The following is an 18537-nucleotide window of genomic DNA, read 5'->3' on the forward strand; positions in this document are numbered from 1 at the left end:
TATAAAAAATATATATATATATATATATATATATATATATATATATATATATATATATATATATATATATCACTGAATCTACAGGAAATGTTAGGATCAGCTAGCATTGCATGCATTGCATAGTAGTTTAAATAACCTTATTTTTACAATAAATAAATTATAGTTGTAGCTACCGCCAATGACTGTAGTGTAAAAGAGAGCTGGGTTATACATTAAATATCCAGCAACAGGAATCTATCCAATGGCGCCTACATTTTGTAAGTGGCAGAGTTATTGGCCAATGAGGGCGAAGATCCCGGTTTTGTTGTGGTCACACGCCCAATAGTCATTGACAGAATTTTAAAGTGGGCGGATCCGGATCGCATCGGCCGAAACCGATGGCGGCGGCGGGGCACGGCTCGCGACACTGGCCGGTGTGGCTGAGGGCATAACGGGGATCCTCAAACAGACTCGGTGGGACAAGTTTAAAACGGGCTGTGGTCGGTTTATCTCTCATCTCATCGTTTATTCACCACCTACGGAGATAAAAAAAAAGAAAAAAGAAAAACAGCGACCAATGGGTTGTGGCGGGCCGCGGTCTCAGCGCTGAGCTTGTCGTTTGATTCATGGCGTGAAAATTGCAGCTAGCTAGCAGTTAGCTACCGGCACCGGCACCGAGCAGCGCGGATGGTCGGGGCTGCCCGTTTTACGAACTTTTACACACATACGTGCTACGAGTGGGACCGCCAGTCTTCGAGGACCACCGTCAGCGGAGTTTAAAGGGACCGATTAGCCAAGGCTAGCGCGCCCTCGTTCACGGCGATGCGTCCGTTAGCGTGCTAGCTAGCTAGCCGCGTTAGCTCGCGAGGCTAGGCGGGACGGGGATGGGTCAAGACGGCCCGTGACAAGCATCTGCCCGGAGCTGTACGTGAAGCGCGTTTGTAGCCGAGGCGGTAGTTAGGTTACGTTTAGTCCAAACGGCTCCCAGAGTCGGGTTTGGGACGTTAGCCGTTAGTCTGCACCGTCCCCGGCCCGCCGCGCGCGTGAGAGAACGCACTTTCCCGGTGGCGGGGGGGGAGAGAAAAAAAAAAAATTCCGGGAGGATTTGACAGTTTCCGAGCTCCGCGCGATATTCGGAGCCGCGTGCAATGGGGAATACGGTGTCCTGCTGCGTGTCTCCCGGCGGGAGTCCAAAGCTCCCGCGGCCAGAGGATCGCGTGGAGTCCTACCAGATAAACACAGACTTTAGCGACGACACCGGCCCGTACCTGCAGCACATCAGTGACCGGGAGCTGCCCGACGGTAGGTGATCTCTCGCGTCTCTCTTTAGCGCATTAAGTAAGTGAGTAGCCGCCACTGGTTTCGCCCAGAGCACTTATCCGGTTCCATGGCCGTGTGGCCTTCCGTTTCGGGTTCCTCCCGAGGACGGCCTACACGTGCAAGTTACTGGAGGGAGCTGCGCTGCATGATAGACCGCTAAGATAAGAGTGACGATTGAGCAAACTAACAGTCTGCGATGGAAAAAAAGCAGGAGGGAGGGGGAGAGAGAGAGAGGTCCCCCACCTCTGGTGTTTATCCGGGGTTAATTTGCAGGGTTTACTAACGTTTATTTTGCCCCAGAAAGACCTACACATCCGTCAGAAATAACATCCTGTGCGCGCACACACACTTCAGACCATGATACTGACTAGGCATATGTTGGACAGCATGTGGTGTTTGCTACTACAGCTGGTATTGAGCTTGGTGATAAGGACATTCCAGGCAGTCCCCAAGGATTTTCCCAGACAAGGGAAGAGCAGGACTGCACAGTGAGCTAGAGGAGACTCCCAAATATCCGTGCTATTCCTGGCATCCCATTGAAGGGGAACAGCTGTCCTTTCAGTCTCCCTCCTTCTCTCTCCTGGAGTTTCAACTGAAATACCTTACATTTGATGGCAGTGGACTGTGAAGGGGAAACCAGAACCTGTCCATGTGCCATCAACATCTGGGACAAACGAGGCGTGACGTGATTATGGTTACGGTTGAGCAAAGATCCCGAGTCTGTTGGTAATACCCTCATCTGAGCTCCCAGCTTTTTATCCGCCAGACTCGTACAAAATTTGGCTCGCCCAGCCCGCTCGTCTGGTTTCTGCCAGGCTGGCCTTTCTTCTTTGGCGTAAGTGTGGCGCTGCTCCCCCCACACTCCCCATTGCCGGCCGTGGGTTATTTTTGACACTGGAGCACGGTGCTGCAGGCTTAGCAATCTCAGCTGGACTGTCATCCAGTCTCCAGCTCAAGTACAGTTTAAGCGTCTGATTGTCCTTTGAGCATGTTGGTCAACAAGGTGAGAGACTTGTGGGTGATGTGTGTTCATGACTACACTTCCAGGCAATGAATGGCAGTTATAACTGGTGCTCAGGTTACTGGATTGGACTGTACTATGAGTGTCCGTGGAAAAACCTGTTTAGATTTCGATGTTCTGTCCATGGGGGAAAAAAAGCGTTTGTTTTGTTTTTGTTTGCTTGTTAAACCCAACAAGAAGCCAACCCAGCTTTGGTAAACATTGGCGTTTTAGTTGGAAATGTCCCAGAACCTCCGTGTATTCTGCCTTATCTGTCTTCACAGGGATCTGAGAGCTAGCGTGCAAACGCCACAGCTTTGCTGAGGTACGGCTCTGTCCGCGACTGCATCTCCGGGCCGCCCAACCTGGCGTGCACTCGCAGCTGGTCCGACAATGACACTTTGGCCTTCTGGGGTCCTACAGCTCCAGTTGGACAAACTGTTGAATGTGCCCATATTAAGTGCTGCTGTCGTCTTCTCCCTTTCTCTGTTCACTAGCTGGTGTCGGTACCCTGCTAATAGGTGCAGGGGGAGATCGGCTTGGGGTGGAAACGAGGGGGTAAAACGGACCTTTCCAGGCCTTTGGATGTGACGGCTTCTTCGGATGCTTGGCGTAACTGATCCACTTGAGTTATTTAGTTGCAGTGATTTGCTGCCCCCGCCCCAAATGTATTAACATAGTCATTGGGTTACGACAAGCAAAAACAAGTGCTGTTGGGTTTGTTCTCTCTCTGTTAGGTTAATTCGGTCTTCCTCTGTGGGGTAGTAGATCCAACCAGTATTTACCAGTCAGCGAGCTGACACAACAGTGCTGTGAGTGTCCGCATGCACAATGCACCATGCATGAGCTGCCAGTATTTTCCAACAACACGCAACCACACGGTAACACGCCTGCCCCGTCCGGCACCCTCGTACCCCTGCCCAGCCGTAAGCTCTGTCGGCTCTGAACCGGGCCTGCCTGAGCAAGGAGCTGGAGAGAGGCCCGGCGGCTGCAGACCTGGGCGTCTAGACCGGGACGCTGTGGTAATTCTTCGGGGCTGTGATTAACGCTGCCTGTCGGAAGCTCGAGCGATCAATTGACGAAATGCAGCCTGTCTGACCGTCTGTTGCTTCCAGGACCCCGGCCAGAGAGAGTGGAGGCTCTCCATCGTGGTTTCAGGGGGCTTCTGGGAGTCTCTCATTCAATGATCTAAGTGGATATATCTCGGCTCTGTGAGCCGACCTGCCGTGACCCCGTGCCCATGATGGTAGGAGGGGGATGCAGAGTAGGGTTGGCTCTAACTGGCATAGGACAATGTCTACAAGGAGACATTGCGATGGACAAGGGGGATAGGATTTTTTTAGATACTTTTTTTTAAATACATTTTTTCAATAGCCGTTCGATTAATACATTAATTACTATTTATTATGAGCCCTTGCAATGATAAACCATATATGAGACGTTTTTTGAAAAAATCACTTAAGCCTGGTATTGTTTGATGTCCTCTGTTAAAAAGAAAGCGTTTCTTCTGTTTATTAGGCAGTATTTTTTTTATTTGAATGTTTGCTCATGCATACATTTAAACCGTTTATGTGCTGCCATAAACTGATTTTGGTAGGCCCACTGAAGATATGCATTCTATGAAATAAAACAATAATGTAAAGTATTATTGTAAGTGTTATTTTTAACTGCCTATACATGAACGAAGTAAGGTAAGTCTAAATAAACATGCTTGGCCTTTTAATGTAAAAGGTAAAATGACTAACAAATAATAAAATAACTAAAACAACTGTTTACATAAGGGTTTTCATTGGTAAGACTCAACACTCCTTAAAATCCATATTCATCAGCTCTGCGGCCCAAGTAATAAATATAGCTTTCTATGTTATAACAGATAGTTGAATTACAGGAGGTAGGGTGCACCCTACTGTGGGTTTGGACAGGGGTGTGGCATCACGGTGCCAGCTCATTGTCGTGATGTCTGTCAGCCATCGTCTGTCGGCACAAGCCTAATGCAGAGGGAGGGTACTGTGTTCCCGCCTGTGCCCACAACAGGCACATTGTGCCCGCTGTGCCAGCCAGTGCCAGTGTAGTGGGTAGGCATGCTGTCTATCTGCTCCCTCAAAGAGGACCTACAGAAAGTACCGAGTGTTTCCTCGGAGTCAGAGGAACCATGCGTTTCTGCACTATAAAGTATGTATCAAGAATAGGACACTCGGTTTGGTTGGTTGTTTGTTTTGTTTTTTTGTGTGTGTGTTTTGTTTTATTAAAATTGTCATTTATATTCAGACGTACAGCATTTCAGACCCGAAACCCTGGGCGTGGACACTCAGAGCCCAGCCTCTTTCAGTACCACCACGTCACACCACATCAAAGGTGTCTGAGGCACCGCGTGGCCTCACCAACCATTAAATCTGATCTGATTAGTTTCCTTTGTCTTCTCTGTGTCTCTGCGTGCATGGGGTTCAGATTTAGCTCTGGAGTCTAACCCTTCGGACCACGCCCGTGCCAGCACCATCTTCCTCAGCAAGTCTCAGACAGACGGTGAGTGGAAACTTGGGCACCTGACCAGATTTCAACTGCTTTTTGCACCTGTGGTTAAAATGATGACCTAATGAAACCATTTGCTTTAGGTTTCGCAACGATACTTTTGTTTGTCTTGCATTCTTGAGCTGTCATGTTGCGTTTAAGAGTATGTTGCATAGTTATGTTTGCATGTTTGCTGTCATGTCTTTGACAAATATATCCATGGACGATAGGCCCAGAATTTTTCTATTAGAATGTTTTCCAGGTTTTTAAATGGTTTGCATCCATAAAGGTAAATCGCAGTGACCACAATGCGTGTGAGCACGCTGGTGATGGTCTGAAACGTGTGTGTGTGTGTGTGTGACTGGGACTAATGATGTTCTGACATATTGCCTCTTTTTCTTACAGTCCGGGATAAGAGGAAAAGCAATCATATAAATCACGTAAGTAAGGTGGACTAGGTTCCCAGTGTGCTCAGTGATGCCATGGAAACTCCCTCCAAGTGATCCTCACAACCAGATCTCTCTGTCAGATATCTCCTGGTCTCCTCTCCAAAAAATACAGCTCCTGCTCGACGATATTTATCGATGACAGCACGGTCAGCCAGCCCAACCTAAAAAGCACTATCAAATGGTGAGTGGAAGATGAATCGGGCAGCTGCAGTGTGTAGGTAAATTTCAGTCAGTAGTTGTTTTTATTTGCACTATACATTTTTAGGTTTCTTGGTACAGTGTGTAATATCAGTGCAGTCTGTGAGTATTTGGCCTGCGGCAGCTTCTGTTGTTTTGGAACTGTACATAGGATTGAATGTAAAATGATAATTGAGGTTGCAGTGCAGGGTGTCTGCTTTAATTGGAGGGAACGTTCCGAGGCATTAGGTTAGGACGCTCCTGTACAGCACAGACATCTGCTGTTGTTGCCGCCTGCTGTCATGCCCGTAAAGCCACATGAGCGCATTTCCATGGCATTCCTAGCCACCCAGTGCTAATGCACGCCATGGTGTGCAGAAGTGCTGGCGCGCTGTGACTCCTGACGGCCTGACCTGTTCCTGCTCCCTGGTGCAGGTTCATCTTCACTCTCAGACTTTGTATGGGGGGGGGGAGGGGCTCGGTAATGTTTTGGTTATGGTCGTTTGTTTGTGGACAAATGGCGGGCCAAAGAACAGCTGAGCAGTGCTGTTTGGAAGCTGCTGCCTAATTACTTGCACACTGCCCTGTGTTTATGACCCCGTTGCCTTGACTGTGTTATGCAATGATTTTGTTTTGTTCTCTTTCCAGTGTTACATTAGCAATATACTACCACATTAAAAACAGGTATGACACGTCACCGTTTAACTTTTGAGCAGGCTTGCCATCTAATTTGCAGCGAGTATCAGTTAAGATGTGCGTTGATCGAGTTCTTGACTTGCTTTCAGGGACTCAGACAGGTCACTGGACATCTTCGACGAAAAGAAACATCCACTGTCTGTAAGTGGCTATTCGCTCTCCTTTTAGGGACGATGTGATTGGCAGGCAGACACTTTAATCTATAGCTCCTAGTCCCTCTGTGAATCTCACCCCAAAATAATTTCATCCCTGACAGGTTGTACAGCATCGTGGTTCAGTACTAAAATCTTAATCCCAGCAAATCCGACTACTAAATTATAGATTTATGACGTGCCCACCGCAGCGTGCGCTCGTGTAATGCAGAGCTCACGGTACACGATTTTTTCCCTGGTTTTGCGCTCGCTAGCGGGTTTTGGAGGTCGCCAAGAAAAGCTCCAGACCGGAGGCAAATCGGCTGGAAAATTCAGGGCTGGAAAATCGTCTCTTGATCCCTGCGTGCAGATCGTTCAGAAGCGACCCAAGAGACTCATTGATCGCTCGCAGAGTCACAAATAATATCTAGCATGCTACATACAGAGACCTGTCGGCGAGTCCCAACCTTGTAGTGTGAAAACTGCTGCGGCCCAATTATGACTGGTAATTAGTGCGCTGCTGAGCTAAAGCCAATCAGAACTCACGACATGGAGCGAGGGGCAGCGTTAATCTGGCGACTTTGAAGGTCGTGTAGTCTACCCAATGGCTTACGTCTCCGGGTAGAGCAGATAGAGCAAGACGCTCTCCATTACCCGGGTCACGGGTTCGACTCCCAGGGCGTGCACATGCTCTCTCCTGGCGCTCCGAATAAGAGCGTCCGACGAATGCTGGAGATGTGAGTGACCCGGAGCTTGTCCTCTCACTGAATGCAGGAAGCACTGCAGGACTGCAGCTATTTTCACAGCAAATTTCATAGTCTGCTCCTATTTTTAAAAATGTAATTATTTATTTATTAAACAAGGTTTTCATCTTCTGGTGAGTTCAGAGATTATAACTGGTTCTCAAACATTTTTTTCCCAACATGCTTCCTTTCAGATCTGTCTCATTATTATTGTATATTACCTGTTGTGAGACTCTCTCCTTCTGTTGTGGTCCGTATCGTCACGGCCGTGAGAGGCCGATCCGTGTCGTACTGTGGCCTGCCTTCACCATGTGCTGACTCGCCCCAGACTGGGCCGCCGTGCTGTTGGGAGCACGGTCTGTGAAGCAGCTCGTAGGTCTGGAAGGTCTTGACCCCTCCTCTCCCGTGTCTGCATGTCCAGAGGGATCTGGTCCCCGATGACTACTTCCGCACGGACCCTGAACACAAGCTCATCTACCGCTTCGTCCGGACCCTGTTCAGCGCCGCCCAGCTGACGGCCGAGTGCGCCATCGTCACGCTGGTGAGAGGACCGCAGCCGCCCGGAAATAGAAAACCAAATCTTTTTTCTTTCCTTTCCTGTGGATTAGCCGTAGAAACCATAAATGGAGGGTCTTCACTGATAGTCCAGTTCAATTGCAAGACTCACCAGAATCTGTTTACAACAAGGCTGCTTCTTAAGTGCCCAGCATGCTTTGCGGTAGATATGGCAATTAAAAAAAAGTCATTCTAGTGTTTAGAATGTCTGGAGGAAATCCAGCAGGTCACAGGAGGCACAAGTGCTGACAGACCACACGTGTGCCCTGATCCTCAAATCATACAAGCACACTCTTTTTGTTGGACTTTGTCCATATGCTCAGAGTTCAAGTTATTCTGATGCCCACCAGAGGGCAGCAGATTCTCATAATCTCAGGCAGCTAGTTTAGCTCAGAACAAGACACGCAGAAACAATTGGCTCAAGTGAACTTGCACACATCTTAGCTTGCCATGCTGCTTTTCCTACAGATAATTTAGTTTGACCTGCAGCATAATTTAGCATGGGACCTCCTCTCTCACGGGGTTGTGTCACATGGGACCTCCTCTCTCATGGGGTGTGTGCCACAGGTGTATTTGGAGAGGCTGCTGACTTATGCGGAGATTGACATCTGCCCTTGTAACTGGAAGAGGATCGTACTGGGAGCCATCCTGCTGGCCTCCAAAGTCTGGGATGACCAGGCCGTCTGGAACGTGGACTACTGCCAGATCCTCAAAGACATCACTGTGGAGGACATGTGAGTGTGTGTGTGTGTGTGTGTGTGTCACCATGCCCAGATCTGCACCACCACCAGCCAGGAGGGTGTGTGTGTGTGTGTGTGTGTGTGTGTGTGTGTGTGTGTGTGCGCATTTACACACCTCACCTGACATGGCACTTGAATCTCAGCAGCAGGACAGTAGTATATCCTGGAGATGTGCTGGGGGGAGTGTTGCTTGCTTACAGCCACTCCATTCGCTCGTGCCAGCATCTGTGCCTGTGTGTGGGTGTGGGTGGGTGTGGGTGGGTGTGGGTGGGTGTGGGTGGGTGTGGGTGGGTGGATGGGTGTGGGTGGATGGGTGTGTATGTGTGTGGGTGTAGCCACATGCTCTCTCAGGTCTATTTTCATCCTGTCCATTGAAGCTTTGTGAGCCTCTGGGCTGGCTGCCTTCAAGTGCTCTCAGAGCCCCAGCATAATGGCTCAGGCTCTGGCCCACTCCATTTGTTGCCCCTGGCAACCGGTTCCCTCCCTCCCTTCCTCCCGCCGCCTCCCTGAAGCACACAGGCCAGCGTCTCCAAGGAGACGGGCTCGGCGCCATCATACCCAGAGTGGTGAGATCAGAGGATGCGTGTGATGAGAGGTGGCGGAGAGGGAGAAGCCCCTCACCCCACACCGTTTGGTACTACCCCCACACTGATGCCCCACCCACCTTTCGCACCGTATCAGACTGTATCGAGGAATAGGGATGTGCCGCTAGCTTGGAACTCCTCCTGTAATCTGACTAAGACTTGATAATCTGTTTTGACTGAGGGTTGTACACTAGCTGTACTGAAAGGTGCACTAAAAGTTTAGCCTCAGTGTTTGTAAGGATGTTATTTCCGGAGGCTGTCGGTGCACTGCTGTGTCCTCCCCTCACCAGGAACGAGATGGAGCGGCACTTCCTGGAGCTGCTGCAGTTCAACATCAACGTGCCGGCCAGCGTCTATGCCAAGTACTACTTCGACCTGCGCTCGCTAGCCGATGACAACAACCTCAGCTTCCCTCTGGAGCCCCTGAGCAACGAGCGCGCTCACAAGCTCGAGGTGAGTCCCATGGGGAGGGGGGGTGGTCAGGGATGTTCTCCACGCAGGTGCAGAGGTGAAAGGTGGAGCGCGGAGTACGCCAGGTTCCTCGGCCCGCTCCGTGGGGCCGACCGGGCGGTCCACGTCTCTGCTCCAACCCAGCCGTCCCGCATTCCTAAAGCCTTAGTTCAGGGGCAGCAGGAGCTGGGGTGGAGCAGAGCTCCGGCACACCTGGTAGGCCCTGTGGGGCAGGTTCAGAGAGACCAGCCAAGCGCAGAGGAAGGCTTGGATCTGACCGATGGTGGCTGTCTTTGGTGCAGGCGATCTCCAGACTGTGCGAGGACAAGTACAGAGACCTGAGCCGGGCTGCTATGAGGAGGTCGTTCAGCGCGGACAACCTGGTGGGCATCCGCAGGTCCAACGCCGTGCTCTCCTAGACCCCTGACCTCTAACCCCTGCACATAGAGCTCGCGTTCACGATGCCCCTTGAACTCGCCCCTCCCCGTCCTCTGGTTCTTTCCTCCAGTACACTGAGGACTCCTACCTACACCAGTGCAAAACGACTTCTCCACATAGAAACAAAAAACTGACTGAAGGATTGTTTTCTTTTGTTTTTTTTGCTTACTATGTAGGCTACTAGCTGTGAAATTTGTCAGTTTTTAATTGAAATCAATTGCAGATGGAGTATTTTAAATAAACACTAATCATGTAAACATGTATTCTTTCCTGTTTTGCCATGCAGGTTAAGGTTGCACAGCAGGGACAGAATAAGACTTCATTTACAGTATATAACTACATAAGAAAAGGCATTTGGTTGAAATGTTGGTTTTGATGAAAGTTATGTTTGAATGCTTGTAATTACAACACTCCCCTAGTGATGTTCTCAAATATTCGCTAGTGATCTGGATGCAGTCCACACTCATCTCTTGGAGGGCAGGGTGAAACGTACAGAAGCCATATTAACATCTGCAGTTTGAGGGCGGGTGTGAGCCATATGGAGATGGAGAGCGGTAGACCCAGTGTTTGAAAGCTGCGTACGATTTGACGTGCAGCCTTACACACTGGCCTTTTCCAGACACGAGTATCGCTGTAATTACTCACCACGGGTGCCGGATCTTGTCCCTACTCCCCAATAAAGTGTGTGTTGTCAACCCCCATCACTTTTGCTGGTGGGCTCTAAAATTGACCATCAAAACCAGTAACGTTTTGTATCCTATTAGAACTCTAACTGGGACTGGCCGGACCCGTATGTTTGGTTGACAATATCCACGTGTTTGATCGTTTGTATCCATTAGGTGTAATTCAGTGTAACAAAACATTACACTAGTATGTTCACAGATTGGTCCACAATTTTATTCTCTACTGATAAGAGAAATGAAACAGCATTCCATTTTTCATAAATATCTAAGAATCTCTTTAAAATCTTATCAAGGAATGGTAATTCTGTTTAGAAAAAAAAAGTATTTACATACAAAGCTGCAGTCCAGGTTATTAAAAAGAAATGACATGATTTACAGATGAATAGACCAAATATGTACAGCCATACAGGACACACAACTATGGTACTCTCAGATGAACACACTGCCGAATTCTCCGCTCAGAATGCAAAAGGTTTGGCTGAGAAGTTTCATGCCGTTCAGTTTGTTTAAGAGCACTAACAACAACGCTAAAACTTCAACGCTCCTTGCAACTTCTACACACCTGCTGCATGAGAGCTGATGGACTGGCTAGCGAGTTTTGGATGAGTTTTTATCTTGCGGTCAAGGTCAATGAGGAAAGCTAATGTGGAAATTTAAGGGACTTTAGGGCCAGTTCAACAAGTGACCGCTAGGGGGCGTCAGCCTCATCGGGGCGGGCGGACGGACGGCAGAACTGCAGTCTGACACGCAGGTGTGTTAGCTTTGAGCTGCCTTGATCAATGTTCTGTTGTTGCTTTAGGTCATAGCTTATCACACAGGGTTTACATATGCTGTACACATTTTAGTTTTTTTTTTTCCCCCCAAGTGGACATCAAATTTATAATGAAGTTAAAAGCCATGTACTAGATCACACAGCAAAGAAAGAAAATCTGTAACTTTGTAACAGATTAAACTCATCTTGCCAACATCCGGTCCAGTCATGCATGTGTGCTGACCGCATGCATACACTACACCCTTTAAGTATTCTTTTTATATTTGTTTCAGAAGTGTATACAGTGGAGAAAAGGTTATTCCAACCATCTTTTACCAGTAAAAGACTAAATTAGACTGCCTGTGCCATTGTGAAACCCTCAATGTCTTAAGATCCTTGGAACATCCCATCTCTTGCTTTCTATAAAAGGTCACAAACAGTCTAAAAAGAACACATTTACAGAAATAAACAAATAAATATAAGGCCTCCGTCATTTGGCCACAGGAATCCTGATGCAAGTCGTTAATAGTTTGTTGGTTTTTCTTAAATTTGGTGTGGCTCCTGTCACCTTACAATATCTGCTTATTTGTTTTGGTATTTGTTTGTCTGAACCACTCAAGCTGCATCTAACACTGCTTCCTTCCATTCATTTCCAAGCATGACCTCCACACGTGTGGGATCCATAGAAGGAGCAGCAATTTCAGAGACAAAACACAGCGGTTAAGATCCTCCCCCACGTACAGCTGAATCACACGGGGCCATACGAGTTCCATTCTCTTGTAGCGCTGCACGGTTCAAATGCCACCCGTGGGGCAGTTACAGTTTCTGTTGCTGAACAAGAGGGCGCAGGGGGCGCGGCAGACGTCGTTCAGACACGCAGGGGGGCAGCAGGCTTGCGGTAAGATCCGAGCACGGCGGAGCCAGCCCGGGCCGTGAGCGCCGCGCCGGCCTCGCTGTACACGGAGGAGGCCGAGGTGGGCGGCTTGCGGGCGCTACAGGGGAAGCGGCGGGCCGCAAACCGGCGCCACGACTCCAGCGTCTTGCCCGACCAGATCCACACGCCCGACGTGATGCCCACCACCAGGCACATGAAGTACTTGAGCATGAAGACGGCGTAGTCGGGGCCCGGCGCCAGCTGGTGGCGCTCGGCCGGGCACGCACACGCCAGCGCCTCCTCCCAGCCGGGCCGGTAGTACTGCTCGTACACCAGGCACGCCACCACGACGGTGGCAGGCACCGTGTAGAGCACGGTGAACAGGCCGATGCGGATCATGAGCTTCTCCAGTTTGTCCGTCTTGGTTCCTCCCTGCTTGATGACGCTGCGGATGCGGAAGAGCGAGACGAAGCCGGCCAGCAGGAAGAGCGATCCTGACGCCAGGTACACCACCAGCGGCGCCAGCACGAAACCACGCAGGCTTTCCAGGCTCCGGTTACCCACGTAGCAGATGCCCGCCACGGGGTCGCCATCCACGGCGCTGAGGGCCAGCACGGCGATGGACTTGACGCTGGGCACCAGCCAGGCAGCCAGGTGGAAGTAGGGGGAGTAGCCGGCAATGGCTTCGTTGCCCCACTTCATGCCAGCCGCCAGGAACCAGGTGAAGGAGAGGACGACCCACCAGATAGAACTGGCCATGCCGAAGAAGTAGACCAGCAGGAAGACGAGCGTGCAGAGGGCCGGCCCCGCCGCGTCGTACAGGACGTGGCGCTGGTCGCCCGTGCCGGCGCACGCTACCCGCTCGTGGCCCGCCAGCAGGCGCACGATGTAGCCCAGTGACACAAAGAGGTAGCAGGCAGCCAGGAAGATGATGGGCCGCTCCGGGTAGCGGAAGCGCTCCATGTCGATGAGGAACGTGGCCACGGTGGTGAGCGTGGAGACGAAGCAGAGCACGGCCCACAGCCCCACCCAGAAGGCCGTGAAGGCTCGCTCGTCGGGAGAGAAATAGGGCTGGTGGCAGGGCAGGGCGCAGTCGGCCAGCGGGCCTGCGCGCGCGCGGCTCTGCAGGGGGTGCGCTTCCTTCCCCACGGGCACCAGCGGCTCGCGGCAGCGGCACTCCCGGTCGCACTTCTGCGCCGGCGCCGACTTGGAGGTGGTGCGGTGGCGGGCCGAGCCCTTGGCTGTCGGCTTGGGCAGGTTGGGCGAAGGCGTGGTGCTCTCGCTGCCGTTCTGGTCCATGCACAGGCGTTCGGGGTCGCCCAGCACGGGGAGGCGCTCACAGCTCATCCGCTCGGGCCACTCAAACCCGTACTGGATCATGAGGGGCGAGCAGCCACGCTTGGCCCGCTCGCACACCGAGCGGCACGGCGGCAGCGGTTTCTTATAGTCCGGCAGGCAGATGGGGGTGTACATGCTGCAGAGGAAAAACAGTAGGTCGGGGGAGCAGCGGATCCGGACCAGGGGCCAGAACTGGTGCACCTCCAAGCCCACCTCCTCCTGTGTGTCGTGGTTGAACTGGTTGGGCATGTAGGTGAGATTATAGCCGATGCCTTTACACATGGGCACCGTGATGGGCTCGCACACTATGTCCTTCGAGGCAGCGAGCGCGAGGTGCGCCAGCTGCGCGAGGAGCACGCCGCGCAGCCAAAACACCAAACCGGAAAGAGGCTCCCCCGGGGTCGCCATGGCGCGAGAACTCCGGCGCGGTGATTTCGATCAATATTACGGGATTTTAAACAAGAATAACGGGAATCTCAAAAGCGGATCTTGAGCGTTTTCTCAGCACGGGGCCCCTCGGCTAATTTACGGCCACTCTTCGGAAGGAAGAACTCCCCGGAGGAAAGCGCAATTGCTCCAGCAGCGTGCGCGCAGTCGACTGCGCCATCAATCACACCAGAGTCTCCAGACCGACGGGGCGAGTGGGTCTGGACACGCCACGGCTCTAAACTCCATACAGGGCTAAAAACACAGTCAGACTTTACATGGTCATTAGCGCACACGTGTCAGCTTTGGTTTTAAAATAGCCTTTCGAGTCATTATTTTAACAGTCGGGGAAATGAGGATTTAACGTACCGGAGAAGCGTGCACATCCATGGACGCTCCTGGGAGCTGAAGGGTAAATCATTCACCACGCATAGCCGTAAAAAAGTTGAAAGTTCATTTCCTCCCAAATCCCTCTAACAAAGTAACATTTTACGCGACAATTTCCTTCGGGTTCAGCATGACAGGTGAAGTCATTTAACGGCTTCACGCAGAGTTGAGAACAATCCGTCCGTCGACCCAGAACGAATCCCTAGGAGCTCTTCACCGATCCTTGCGCCTGAGTGCCGACTCAACAGGTTTGATGTGAAACAGCCGCACGGCTCACTTGTTTGCTTCTTCTTTTTCTTCTTTTTAAGTAAAAAGGCGCACGAAACGTCCACGATCCCGCGAATACCTCCACTTTTTTTTCTCTTTTTTTCCTGAGAAATTGCTTCCAAAGTAGCTGAATCTCCTCCTGTGCCCGGCGCAGTTGTCTGTGGGCTGCTGAGGCAGTAATTACTCAGGGGTGCAGTGAAGTCCAGAAACCCCTCCCATCGCACCGCTGAGACACGCCCCCAAATGTCAGGTTCCAGCCCCCTTCATTGTGGGCCATTGATGGTACGGGAATTAGCCCACCTTCTCCTCAGCCGGCTTAGTCGCTCCGCCACCGCGTCATGCCGCTAAACAGACCAATCATGGACCAGCGACGCAGTTCTTTGGCGCAACAGGTGCCACTGCATTGTGCGAAATTACCTGGGCTGGTCCGCCAAACAGGAAAAGATGATGAGAGTGTCTATTATATGGACACTAGCACATTAGCAGAGGTCACCTCTAATAAACCAGGGAGACGCACTCCGAAACACAGCGAGGGGGAAACTGCAGGATGTAATAAATATGTATGTGAGCAGCAGGTGACCTGCTTCTGTTTGAATCAGGGTGTCCTGTGTTACTTCTGCATTTACTCACTGCTATACCGGTTCAGGACAGAGGTGTGTAAACACTTGGATAATGACTCCTGATGCAAGCTTCATCACTCGCACATGAGAGAGAGAGAGAGAGAGAGAGAGAATGTTGACTTTACATTTAATGGGTAGGGAGTCAGAGACACGGCTGACTGCAGTATCGACAGAACTGTTTTAAAACAGCTCTCTCTCTCTCTCTCTCTCTCTCTCCCTCTCTCTCTCTCTCTCTTATGCCTGTACATGAGGCCACAAGCATGGAAATGAGAGGGTCGAGGAGGGAGGAGCACTCATCCTCCCCGTTACCGTGGAGACAGTGTCACCGTGGAGCCCACCTGGCCTGCTCACTTTGATGGTACCTTGATGTATAAACAAGAGAAAGAGAAGCGTTTTAATACAGTTCTGTCAATGTTGTGGTCAGCACCGTCTCTCTTGGGCGTAGCGGATGCTGCCCTCACAGCCACAGACAGCTCCGTCCTCGCCGTGCGTCCGGGTGTCCCTGCCCGTGGAACGTCCTGATTCTGGGTGCCAGCCGGCTCCCACACTTTTATAACTAGCGCTGAAGAAAACTGATGGGTCCCTCATGCACCATGTGTGTATTGAGCAGCATGCAATCATGTGCACTGCGGTTTGGGTGGAATATTGACTGAGCTACATATAAAGGCTCTGCCCCAAATGGGGTTTTCTCCTGCCCATGTGACTGTACTGTATCACATTAGCAGAATGAGTAGCTCACAGTGTTCTGTGAGGTATGGATTACCTTTAGACACTTAGCACACTTAGTCAGAGAAACGTGTAGGCTCAAGTATGACTTTTTGGGAAGGTCTCTCTCTCTCTCTCTCTCTCTCTCTCCTTCTGTTGATTTAGTAAGATAACAGCTTTCTTCAGGTCCAAAGGTCTCATAAGGTGTGTGTCAGTGTGTGTATGTGTTCAAGAATGACTGTAAGAGACCCATCAGCTCAGGAGAGCATTTCAATTGGCTGTTAGATTACATGGACTAAACCACAGCTCTACAATGATCAATGAGAGTAAATATGATCGCTCATGTTCTTCAAGCTTGCTCGGGGATCACTCACCAGTGCGCACGCACACACGCACACACCGATTGATTGCTGTCAGGAATTATCTGATGTTATGGTTTGAGTTGTCAGTTTTCCTTAAACCCTGTCAGGGCCTAATCAGACCTACCATGGCTCTCTGCCATGACCCCACTATTATTAGATACAGACTCAGTTTTGAGGTTGCACAAGCTGTTTAAAAACGTAACTATTAAAAATGAAATATTCTTGGTGAAGGAAAGGTAATTATCAATCATTGCTGAGGTTTAGGTACTGGTAGACCTGAGTCATAACTCTTCGTCAGGGAAAAATAAAACACCTTTGAGATGTCAGTTGTGACTCAGAGGGCTTGAGAGTGAAAGTAGTGGTTCTGTTCAAACAATGCATTTTATTTTTAAGCTTCTTTCAGCTGGGATTGTCCATGGTAGAGGAGACCCTGCGCAGTTCTGCACTAGCGACACATTCAGTGTGTCTGTGTACGTGAATGCTGATGTCATGGCATGCTAAGGCAGGGTACGCCTGTCTTGTGCCGTGTGATGCATCCTGGGCATGTGGCCACAGTGACCCACATTTTCCATCTCTCTCTCTCTCCCTCTCCCTCTGTGCGCCTTGCATGCCTCTACAGGTGTCCACACAAAGAGGTTTATCTCTCTCAAAACCTTCCTCTTCCCCTGTACTAGACACAAAGACGCAAACATACACGAGAAACGACAGAGAAATTATGTCTTTCAAAAGAATGAATTATTCACTGTTTTTCATCCATCATTCACTCTTCCGTTTCCTCTCCTTTTCTTGCTGCTGATAGACGGTGACTTCATATGTTCTGAAGCAGAGGCACAGAGAGCATGTGGCTGGGCAGGGTGCAGAAGTGCCGAAATGACCCGTTTATCACGTACGCTAACGTCTGGACTTCTCATGGAAGTTACAGAAGTTGCAGTCAGTCTAGTGGTGCAGGATTAGAGTGGAATGAGATGACAGCCTAGAAATGCGCCAAAAGCTTCCCGAGGGAAGTCATGTCAGGTCCTTTTTCTGTGTCCACACTGCTCCAACTGTGTGTGTGTGTGTGTGTGTGTACTCACCACAGGCCATTACGTCCTTCGAGTAAAGTCTGGAGCCAGACACCCACCAAGATAACATCATAACAACTCGACAATGTCCCGCTGATTAGTCTGCATTGTCAGTAGAGCAGAGAGTTAACGTCACATGGTAAATGAAAGTAAGGAAGCGCTACCGTGTCAAAAAGCATAAACGGCACGAAATCTGCCACATGCAAAAATCTGCAACACGTGGAAACATTTGTAACATCGTTATTGTGGGAAACGGACCCGATTCACTTTCCGGGCTGGCGAACATGGTCAGACACACCAGAACGTTCTTCGCAATTAATCTAGGTCATTGTCACTAGTGGGGAACCCTAGGTCTTTGTCCCCGCAGGTGGAACGTCCCAGGGGCCACAGCATGCGGAACGGGGCCGAGACCCCCTCCATTTTCTATACCAGAACTGGACCCTTGCGTCCCCCCTCCCCACGAGGGCAGCCAGGACCCATGTTGACAGGTCCCTAAATGAGTCTTGACTGGTCTGCAGACCACTGGAGCGGCACAAAGGACAGCGTTCCCCTCGCTACAGCGGAGCCATTGTGTCCGCCGCCGACGCACTAATTGGCGGCGACAATTAAGCGCGGCTGACACACAGGTTCAGTTTACCCTCTGCTCGACATGAAGCACGGGCAAGCGAGTCCGACCCAACACACACACACACACACACACACATTCACACGGCCCTGCTAAAACAATGGGAGGACGCACATCGAACGCTGGAACTTGGATACACTTTTTCCGCCCCTCCTGTGTTTTTGTGCGATCCTCTTTTCTCAGAGCATGAAGGAGAATCTGCGGACGCCCTAACGATGGCGAGACAGGACACTTTTTCATTGCTGCAGTGAACTCCCATGTCCTGATGATCTCAGTGTCACTTACTGTCTACAAATAAACTATTTAAATAATAAATATGTTTCACAATATATTTACATTTTTTTTAATGTCATTACACCATTGTGAACCGTGAACCCTAGTAAATGTCCATGAGAGGTGGGTGTTATTGGGTGGTGTAGGTTAAACTGGAGTAAAAACACTTGGAAAATAAGTCTATTGTTCCCTGTACTTGTGGGGGAAAAACAAACATTCTCATGCTTTTGGTGGTGGGCGGGGCGTCTCACCCGCACAGTCAAGAATGAATAGCACGTATACATGTGAACGGATGCGTTAAAGTGGAGGAGAGGAGGTGAGTGTTCAGCGTTGGCCTGTCAAACATTAAGAACTTAATGGAGTTCAGGATAAGCACAGTGCCTCTCCACCCACGA

The 18537-nt window shown here is 50.3% G+C and overlaps 2 protein-coding genes across 4 annotated transcripts; one reads left to right on the forward strand and one right to left on the reverse strand.

Annotated features, from left to right (window-relative positions):
- Positions 1–592: 592 nt before the first annotated feature.
- On the forward strand, positions 593–10027 carry ccnyl1 (cyclin Y-like 1). 2 transcript variants are annotated; one of them, XM_027033157.3, is made up of 10 exons: positions 593–1281; positions 4748–4822; positions 5213–5247; positions 5337–5437; positions 6082–6117; positions 6219–6270; positions 7425–7544; positions 8126–8292; positions 9173–9335; positions 9635–10027. In XM_027033157.3, the coding sequence occupies exons 1-10, from the start codon at positions 1128–1130 to the stop codon at positions 9749–9751; spliced, it is 1020 nt and encodes a 339-aa protein (XP_026888958.1). In that variant the 5' UTR covers positions 593–1127; the 3' UTR covers positions 9752–10027. The 2 variants fall into 2 exon arrangements, with proteins under 2 accessions (XP_026888958.1, XP_081576737.1); XM_081720611.1 differs by lacking the exons at positions 593–1281; positions 4748–4822; positions 5213–5247 and having other exon boundaries at positions 5337–5474.
- A 614-nt stretch (positions 10028–10641) lies between these two features.
- Positions 10642–15349, reverse strand: fzd5 (frizzled class receptor 5). Of its 2 annotated transcripts, none has more exons than XM_035522869.2 (2): positions 14212–15349; positions 10642–14097 (listed from the first exon to the last, which is right to left on the reverse strand). In XM_035522869.2, exon 2 carries the CDS (start codon positions 13822–13824, stop codon positions 12073–12075), a length of 1752 nt encoding a protein of 583 aa, XP_035378762.1. In that variant the 5' UTR covers positions 13825–14097; positions 14212–15349; the 3' UTR covers positions 10642–12072. The 2 variants fall into 2 exon arrangements, with proteins under 2 accessions (XP_035378762.1, XP_081576736.1); XM_081720610.1 differs by having other exon boundaries at positions 10642–14114.
- Positions 15350–18537: the final 3188 nt, after the last annotated feature.

Source organism: Electrophorus electricus, chromosome 9 (genome assembly GCF_041902795.1).
Source record: "Electrophorus electricus isolate QZ-2024a chromosome 9, ASM4190279v1, whole genome shotgun sequence".
In the NCBI taxonomy this organism is placed as follows: domain Eukaryota; kingdom Metazoa; phylum Chordata; class Actinopteri; order Gymnotiformes; family Gymnotidae; genus Electrophorus; species Electrophorus electricus.

What these genes read in the sequence shown, in the direction of transcription:
- ccnyl1 (XM_027033157.3), top strand. Translation starts at nt 1,128, where the DNA reads ATGGGGAATACGGTGTCCTGCTGCGTGTCTCCCGGCGGGAGTCCAAAG. An exon ending in AAAAGAAACATCCACTGTCT is followed by an intron (nt 6,271 to 7,424) that starts GTAAGTGGCTAT and finishes CTGCATGTCCAG; the next exon opens with AGGGATCTGGTCCCCGATGA. An exon ending in AGTGCGCCATCGTCACGCTG is followed by an intron (nt 7,545 to 8,125) that starts GTGAGAGGACCG and finishes TGTGTGCCACAG; the next exon opens with GTGTATTTGGAGAGGCTGCT.
- fzd5 (XM_035522869.2), bottom strand. Translation starts at nt 13,824, where the DNA reads ATGGCGACCCCGGGGGAGCCTCTTTCCGGTTTGGTGTTTTGGCTGCGC.